General features: G+C 44.4%; 1 protein-coding gene across 3 annotated transcripts in view; it reads left to right on the top strand.

Moving 5' to 3' along the window:
- The window catches only part of EP300 (EP300 lysine acetyltransferase), a 132863-nt gene extending 124527 nt beyond the window's left edge, over positions 1-8336 (top strand). For all 3 annotated transcript variants that reach the window (XM_077830522.1, XM_077830530.1, XM_077830540.1), the window contains 3 exons: positions 2348-2509; positions 2980-3261; positions 4985-8336. In XM_077830522.1, the coding sequence (XP_077686648.1) occupies positions 2348-2509; positions 2980-3261; positions 4985-7234 (2694 nt within the window). In that variant the 3' untranslated portion in view covers positions 7235-8336. The remainder of the gene's footprint in view (positions 1-2347; positions 2510-2979; positions 3262-4984) is intronic.
- The last annotated feature ends 527 nt before the right edge of the window (positions 8337-8863 follow it).

An 8863-nucleotide genomic window follows, 5' to 3' on the forward strand; every position in this document is an offset into this window, starting at 1 on the left:
CAATCAAGGCTAAATCAACAAGTTAGTAGATTTGAATTAAATGATCAAATTAGTCAAATTATCAGATTAATTCAACAAATAATTAGTCCTTATAAATCCAAAGAAGGGATCTACAGAGGTGGCTGTCAGTTCAGTTATAAACACCAACTAAGAATTTTACCAAGGTTTAGTCAGTCTGAACTTGGATCTGGTTAAATATTTGATACTGAAAACAAATTGTATAATTTCTAAACCACAACCAAATAAAATCTTCCTCTTTAGATTTCAATTCTCTTAGTTCAGTTCAATTCAATTAGTAGTAGCTAATCCTCCCTCCCTCCCTCCCACCCCCCCCCTTCAAAAAAAAAAAAAAAAAGCAACTAAAATACAGGTCTCTACAGAATACTTTGATAAGCAGAAGTCTGACAACCCTGACTTAGCAGTTTACATACCCTAGTTTACAGCTGTCAGTTTTAAATTGCTTAGGACTCGGAAGACTGAAGTTGCTTTCATGAGTATTTTTGAGACTTTGTTGTAGGGTTATTTAAGCCTGTGGAACTTACTTTCTGGCAGCTTCCCAGGGTCGACTTGACTGATGCTCATGTACTTAGCTACTTTTTTACACCCTAAAATTAAAGAATGAAAAAGGCTGGGATGTCTCCCAGCTAATAAAAGTAAAAGACAAAAATAGAAAAAGGGAAAAGATACTTAAGATAACGGAGGGTTTGCGTAGTATTCTAGGCTCTTCAGAAATAGAAGCGGGAACTGCAGTCATGGGGCCAGACAGCGATGTTGCTGACAGTGCTGCTTGCTAGCAGGCTTTTTCACATACAGGTAGACTGGCCAAAGCCTGGCATATTTGTTGATGTTGTGACGTCCTCCCCCAGAGGTGATCAGTCTTGGGATTCTAGAACTTTAGCCTTTCCTCAGGTGGCTTGCTGATTCTAAAGGCAAGACTTCTCAGTCTTACCCTTAATTATTATGGTATTCCTATGCCGCCTTGCAGCACCTTCCTCCAAGGCCTTTGGACAAAGCAGATGAGTCTTCCCTTGAAGCCATGCTGCTTGATATGATTGTGTTTGAGTTAGGTCATCTTTTTGGCTAGCATCGGGGGGAGGGAAGAGAGAGAGTGAGTATTGCTGAAACCAGCCATTTTTTTTTAAGTGTGCAGTTTTTTCATTCAGGGAACATCCCGACACCACCAAAAATATCAAATACACTTCTAAAGAAGCTGACATGGCTTTGTCCACGTGAAAGGGTCTTGAGATGGCATTATGCCAGCAGTTTATGGAAGGTTCAGCACCAAATAAGTGTGAATATCTTAGGGCCAGATCTCACCTTTCTTCTTGCAAACAAGACAGTTTAGTAATCTTTATTTAGGAATTGGGGATTATATCAAATAGCTTCTTTTTGGAAATTTTCATCTTGACAAAGTTACTTTAAAGTTTATCAGAATAAAACCCACTGAAGAAATAAAGTTTAAAGTCTGTATTCCCATACCCAATTTCTCACATAAAGTACATAAAAAGCATCTACAAAAGGGACTAGAAGGCATGACTACTCATTAGTGAGCTGTGATCACACTAGACTGAAATGAAACTGACTTTTGTCAGTTTCAATTGAAATTGTCACCCCTTGCAGCTTCCATTATCCTCACATACACATGTTAATCAAGATCAGAGTGGGAGTAAATCCCATTTCTTGGACATAAAGACAAAACTTGGTATAAACCTCTGTTGGAGGCAGTCTAGGGAGATGAGTTAAGCCGGAATAAGTGGTTAGGGAGGCTTTGTTGGTGGGAAGATAACAGAAATGAGAGAGTCCTTAAAGTCACTTGAACTGTCTACTCCTTCCCCAGGTCTCTGGACAGTGCACTATCATTCCTTATGTGTTCTTCAGTGACTTCTCCAGCTTTAAATGTATCAAGATTGTTTGTTACATTCCATGGAGATGATTCCACAATCTAATAGAGCTCACCATTGGAGAAACCTTTTTCTGATTGGCCGTCTTTGATTAATTTTATCCCTTTTCTCTGTTTTACCCCTTCAGTCCAACCTAAACAAATATCTCTTTTGGGTGTTTACACTCTTCAAATACTTTTTAGATGGTTATATTGCCACTCTGGCATCTTTGGAATGACTCTGATCAAATTAATTCAGACTTCCAGGACAGTTGGTAAGAACATTTTCCTAGCTTCTTAGTAAATTGTGAAAGCTTTTCTTATAGTTCTCCAATGACTGGAGGTGCTAGCCTAATAAAGTGCTTTAAATTTTGATATACGGATTTACTGTCTTTTTAAATAATTGTCAGAGGCACCTAAATGCCTCTTATTATTCTACAAATTCAAAGTTATTGGCTTCTCTGGCAGGTGAGTAAGGGAGACAGCAAAAATGCCAAAAAGAAGAATAATAAGAAGACAAGTAAAAACAAGAGCAGCTTAAGTCGTGGCAATAAGAAGAAGCCTGGCATGCCCAATGTCTCCAACGATCTCTCCCAGAAGCTGTATGCCACTATGGAGAAGCACAAAGAGGTAAAAGCCGTTGGATTGAGAAGTATCTACTGTTTGAACAGCCAAGTGCACAAACACTGAATATAGAATTTAGTAAGAGTACGTATTTGTAGATGGAATCCCCATCTAGACGCTTTCCCATCAGGGCTATGGGAATAAATACAGATCACAGTTGTGCTGTGTAGAGAACTTTCATAAGTAAAAGTCTTTGCTGTGCCAGATTGGACCATTGGTCCATTTAGTTCAGTGGTCAGTATTCGCATCAGAGGAAAGCGGGGGAGGGGCCATAGTGCACTTGGTGAATTATGTAGTGTTATATGTGCAGAAGTGGAAATTCCTTCATGACCCATGCAAGTTGTCTGCTTGATGCGAAGCCATCCCACCCATCACAGCATGCTAACATCAGTAGTCATGAAATGACATTTATCATGTAGTTAAGGTTGATGGCCTCTTGGTCAACTGCTGATTTTAACTTCTGCTTTACTTTTCAGGTCTTCTTTGTGATCCGTCTCATCGCTGGCCCTGCAGCGAACTCCCTGCCTCCCATTGTTGAGCCTGACCCACTCATTCCATGTGACTTGATGGACGGGCGTGATGCCTTCCTCACCCTTGCTAGAGACAAGCACCTGGAGTTCTCCTCACTACGAAGAGCTCAGTGGTCAACCATGTGCATGCTAGTGGAGCTGCATACCCAGAGCCAGGACCGCTTTGTTTACACCTGCAATGAATGCAAGCATCATGTAGAGACCAGATGGCACTGCACTGTCTGTGAGGTATGCCTGATTAGGTGAAGAGTCTCCTTAACCTTGGTGCCCAGAGCTAGCGGGGAAAAAACACCTTAAGTCACTTCTAAACCTACATTCATAGCAATGTCTGTCCAGTCTACATTGTGACAGTTTGAAATGGGGGATGTTAAGTGTGCTAGCCTGAGTGAAAAGTAGCTGTGCTGCTGTATGCCCCCAAAGGCTACAATCACTTTAACCACGCCTATTTCATTTAAATCTTCACTCCTCCACCAGTAAACTGACTGTGCCCTAAATTCAGTTCTGAGAAACTGCAAATATAATTTGACATTCTGCCTCCCACATACACCTAAATAACCAAATTCTGGGTTCTTGAGTTAGTGAATTCTGGTAGTTTTCTTTTCTTAACTAATTTTAGGAATACCAGGCCCCCTACCATTTGGCAGGACTTCTGTCCTCCTCAGAATTTCAAAGCCCCTTTACCTCCCATCTGTTCTCCATGTGGCCCCTCTGCTTTGTGCTCCCCTTGCTCACTGGGAAAAGCAATCTGCTCCTCCCTCTCCCCTTCTTAAAGAAGTGGCACTATTGTGCCCCACTCCTCTTTTGAAGAAGAGCAAGCAGATGAGTGGCTACTCTGTTCCCTGAGCTTCTCCTTCCTTCTGGGGAAGGAGCCAGTGGTCCCCTGACCCCACTTGGTCAGGTGAGATTTCTACTGGCTCAGGGCAAACAGGTTTTCCAAGCCATGGCTATTGGTCTGTATAAATGTCAGATATTGTTTTGCCCACACACTTTTCACTGTTACTTGTTTGGACTTCTGCCAATACCTGGGCACAGAGGACATTATAAATTACCTGAAAGGAAAATATAAAATTATTAGTGATATTTTTCAGATGATCCAAAGACTGGGAGAGTGGTAAATAATGGCCAACACAGGTCACTGGTCATAGGGGACTATCTTGGGAAGCAATCACTCTGAAAAAGACTTGGGCATCGTGGTGGATAATCATCTGAACATCAGCTCCCAGTGCGATGCTGTGGTCAAAAGAGCTAGTGTGACCCTTGGATGTATAAATGGGAATATGAAGCAGAGGGAGTTTTATTCTCTTTGGCACTGGTGGGGCTGCTGGAATATTGTATTCAGTTCTACCATCCACAATTCAAGAAGGAAAGTGATATATTGGAGCGGGTACAGAGAAGAGCCACAAGAATGAATAAAAGATTGGAAAATATGCTTACAAGCAGCTCAGTTTATTGAGCTTAACAAAAAGATGTTTAAGGGGTGACTTGATCAGTCTAGAGCTACCTATGTGGAGAACAGAAATGTGATGAGAGTGCCCTTCAATTTAGCAGGCAAAGATATGAGATCCAATGCCTGGAAGTTGAAGCTAGAGAAATCTTCACTAGAAATAAGATGCCAATTTAAGTGACAGTAATTAGCCATTGGAACAGTTTAGCATGGGTTGTGATGGATCCTCCATCACAGCAAACTTTGAAATCAAGACTATGTTTTCCTAAAAATAGTGGTCTAGTTGAATAGACATTAATCCAGGGAAGTGGTATGTCCTGTGTTACACAAGAGGTCAGACTAGATGATCACAATGGTCCCTTCTGGCTTTATAATCAACAAAGGCCAATTTTTCCCCCTCCCCCAGTCACAGTCCATATCCCTTGAGTGACATGACCCCATTTGTATATTTATTATGCCAGGTTATGTAGACATCTGTTTAATTTTCAAAATGTTGTCTGTTTCCAGGATTACGACCTGTGCATCACCTGTTATAACACTAAAAACCACGACCACAAGATGGAGAAATTGGGCCTTGGCCTAGATGATGAGAGCAACAACCAGCAGACTGCAACCACCCAGAGCCCTGGTGACTCCCGCCGCCTGAGCATCCAGCGCTGTATCCAGTCCCTTGTCCATGCCTGCCAGTGTCGTAATGCCAACTGTTCACTGCCATCCTGTCAGAAGATGAAACGAGTTGTCCAACACACCAAAGGCTGCAAGCGCAAGACCAACGGAGGGTGCCCTATTTGCAAACAGCTCATTGCTCTTTGCTGCTACCATGCTAAGCACTGCCAGGAGAACAAGTGCCCGGTGCCCTTTTGCCTCAACATTAAACACAAGCTTCGCCAACAGCAACTTCAGCACCGTCTGCAGCAGGCCCAGATGCTCCGAAGGAGGATGGCAAGCATGCAGAGGACCGGTGTGGTAGGTCAGCAGCAAGGATTGCCTTCACCAACACCAGCCACACCAACAACTCCAACAGGCCAGCAACCCCCAACACCACAGACCCCACAACCCCAGCCACCACCCCAGCCTGCCTCGCAACCCCAACCTGCACCTCCCAATACTATGCCGCCCTACACCATGCCGAGAACTCAACCCCCTGGTGCTGTGTCCCAGGGCAAAGCAGGTGGCCAGATAACTCCTCCAACTCCACCTCAGACTGCTCAGCCACCAGTCCAGGGTCCTCCTCCAGCTGCAGTAGAGATGGCCATGCAGATCCAGCGAGCAGCAGAGACTCAGCGTCAGATGGCACAAGTTCAGATTTTCCAAAGGCCAATTCAGCACCAGATGCCCCAACTGAATCCGATGCCACCAATGGGGATGAACCCTCCCCAGATGGCCAGAGGGCCTGGCGGTCACATAGACCAAGGGATGGGGCCAGCAGGAATCCAGCAGCAGCCACCCTGGGCCCAGAGTGGGTTACCCCAACCACAGCAGCTCCAGCCAGGAATGCAGAGACCATCCATGATGTCAGTAGCCCAGCCAGGGCAGCCTATGAACATGGCGCCTCAGCCAGGAATGGGTCAGGTTCCTGGTGCGCCTCAGCCAAAACCAGCATCTCTGCCCCAGGCAGCCTTACAAAACTTACTGCGGACTCTCAGGTCTCCCAGCTCCCCCATGCAGCAGCAGCAGGTGCTTAACATTCTCCACTCCAACCCTCAGCTACTGGCTGCTTTCATCAAGCAGAGGGCCGCCAAGTATGCAGTGTCTCAAAATCCACAAGGTATGCCAGGGCAGCCTGGAATGCCACAGGGGCAGCCAGGGCTTCAACCACAGCCAGCCATGCAAGGGCAGCAAGGAGGGGTGCACCCAAACCCAGCCATGCAAAATATGAACCCCATGCAGGCCGGGGTCCAAAGGCCCAGCATGCCCCAACAGACGCAGCAGCAGCAGCCTCAGCAGGCCATGGGTGGGATGAACCCTCAGGCACAGCCGATGAACATGAATCACTCTGGGATGTCTCCGCAATTCCGGGATCTTCTAATGAGACGGCAGCAGATGATGGAGCAGCAGCGCCATCAGCAGCAGCAGCAGCAAGGAGCAGGCCCGGGGTTGGGGCCCGGGATGGCCAACCATAATCAGTTTCAGCAGCCCCAGGGTGTCGGTTATGCGCAGCAGCAGCAGCAGCAGCAACAGCAAAGGATGCAGCATCATATGCAACAGATGCAGCAAGGAACTATGGGACAAATGAGCCAGCTTCCACAGGCAATGAGTGCAGAGACAGGAGCCAGTTTGCAGCAGGCTTTCCAGCAGAGGCTACTTCAGCAGCAAATGGGATCCCCAGCTCAGCCCAACCCTATGAGCCCCCAACAGCACATGCTCCCCAGTCAGGCCCAGTCCCCACACTTACAGGGCCAGCAGATCCCTTCATCGCTCACCAATCAAGTGCGCTCTCCACAGCCTGTACCCTCACCACGACCCCAGTCCCAGCCCCCCCATTCCAGCCCTTCCCCTCGGATGCAACCTCAACCTTCTCCACACCATGTCTCTCCGCAGACCAGCTCCCCACATCCAGGACTGGTAGCTGCCCAGGCTAACCCCATGGATCAGGGGCACTTTGCCAGCCCGGACCAGAGTGCAATGCTTTCTCAGCTTGCTGGCAATCCAGGCATGGCAGGCCTCCATGGTACAAGCGCCACGGAACTGGGGCTCAGCTCCGATAACTCAGACTTGAATTCAAACCTTTCACAGAGTACACTAGACATACACTAGACACATTGTAGCATTTTGGGAGCAAAAAAAAAAACTTATTTTCTCAAGACTTTTTGTACTGAAGACAAATTTTTTTGAATCTTTCTTAGCTAAAACAACATTTTTCCCTGGAACACATCCGAACTCTGCAGCAGTAGTTTGTGGTTTTAAAAACAAGAAACCAACAAAATAAACCTGAGGGACAATAGAATACAAAGAATATATTTTTGTTATGGCTGGAATCATAACCAGTCCTTTTTCTTGTTTTTCCTCGCATGCGTGCGTTGGGAGGTGGAGGGGAAAAGGGTGGTCTTTTGGCCGCTGACTAAATTGGCCCCCTTCTCATGCCTCCAATAGGTTTTATTTTTTTTTTAAATTAATGAAAATATGTAATATTGATAGTTATTATTTACTGAGGCAGATGGTTAACATTTTCCCTATTCTGGTTTTTCTTCATCACTGCAAAAAACCCACAGGAGAACATTTCCTAAAACCGGAGGACAAAAGGGGTTAATGTTGCTTTAAAAATACATTACATATATATAAATATATATTAAAAATAAATACCAGTTTTTTCCTCTTTGGTTGGAAAGATGTCAATTCTTTGAAAAAATGTAAAAATATTAAATAACCCAGTCCCCTCCTGAAGTCTACTTTTGTCCTCCAAGAATTTTCTATACAAGAGTCTGAGCTTAAAAAAAAACTTCAAGTATTAAAATAATTTGTACAACATTTTTGCAAATACACAGGGGCAGCTGCCAAATGGATGTAGTATATATATTGTGGTTTCTGTTTTCTTGAAAGAATTTTTTTGTTATTTTTACATCTAACAAAGGAAAAAAAATAAAAAAGAGGGTAAGAAACAATTCCGAGAGGATGATTTTAACCTGAGAAAAGTCCCTGGGGTTTCTTCTTTATGCTTGCTTTCTCTCTCTCTCTCCCCCCTTTCCCCACCCTCTTCCACTTTCTGTAAAACTTGAAAATAGAAAGCAAAAAACCCTCAAATGTTGTAAATCATGCAATTAAGGTTGATTACTTATAAATACGAACTTTCGATCACTGTATAGACTGTTAAAATTGATTTCTTATTACCTATTGTTAAATAAACTGTGTGAGACAGACAGCCTGCTTTTTACTGCTTCCCTTCTCCTCTCTCCCACCTATGGTGCTTATTTTTAAAATGGTGAGGACAGCGGAGTATATGCTGCTTACACTTTTGGTGGTCAGAAGTTATGGTGGAGAATTATTTAATGTACATTTGTTTTTGCCATTTTTTAAAGCAAATTTACAGTCTGGGGTTGTTTATAATTAGCATTAGAAATGCACATTTTGGTAAGACTCTGTAATTGTATCTGCTCACTCTGTAATTTACCAAAACAAGACATGGTCCCCCTCCATTACACAGCTGCCATCCCAGCCTGATAGGTTCCAGTTGGTGTGTTTGACTAGGTTAGCATCTTAAGTTCCACAGGCCGCTCCTTAATATGAAACCCAAACTTCTGCTTGGGTGATACAAAATTGAAAGACCACATTCCTGTTGGAGTACCCTGAAGAGCTTTTTGTGCCAACATTGTGACTGTCAACACTTGGAGCTGGGTGTGTGATTCTCAGCTTGCGTAGATGAACCCACACTGGCTCTGCTCAAGCTAG

This window comes from Eretmochelys imbricata, chromosome 1 (genome assembly GCF_965152235.1).
Source record: "Eretmochelys imbricata isolate rEreImb1 chromosome 1, rEreImb1.hap1, whole genome shotgun sequence".
In the NCBI taxonomy this organism is placed as follows: Eukaryota; Metazoa; Chordata; order Testudines; family Cheloniidae; genus Eretmochelys; species Eretmochelys imbricata.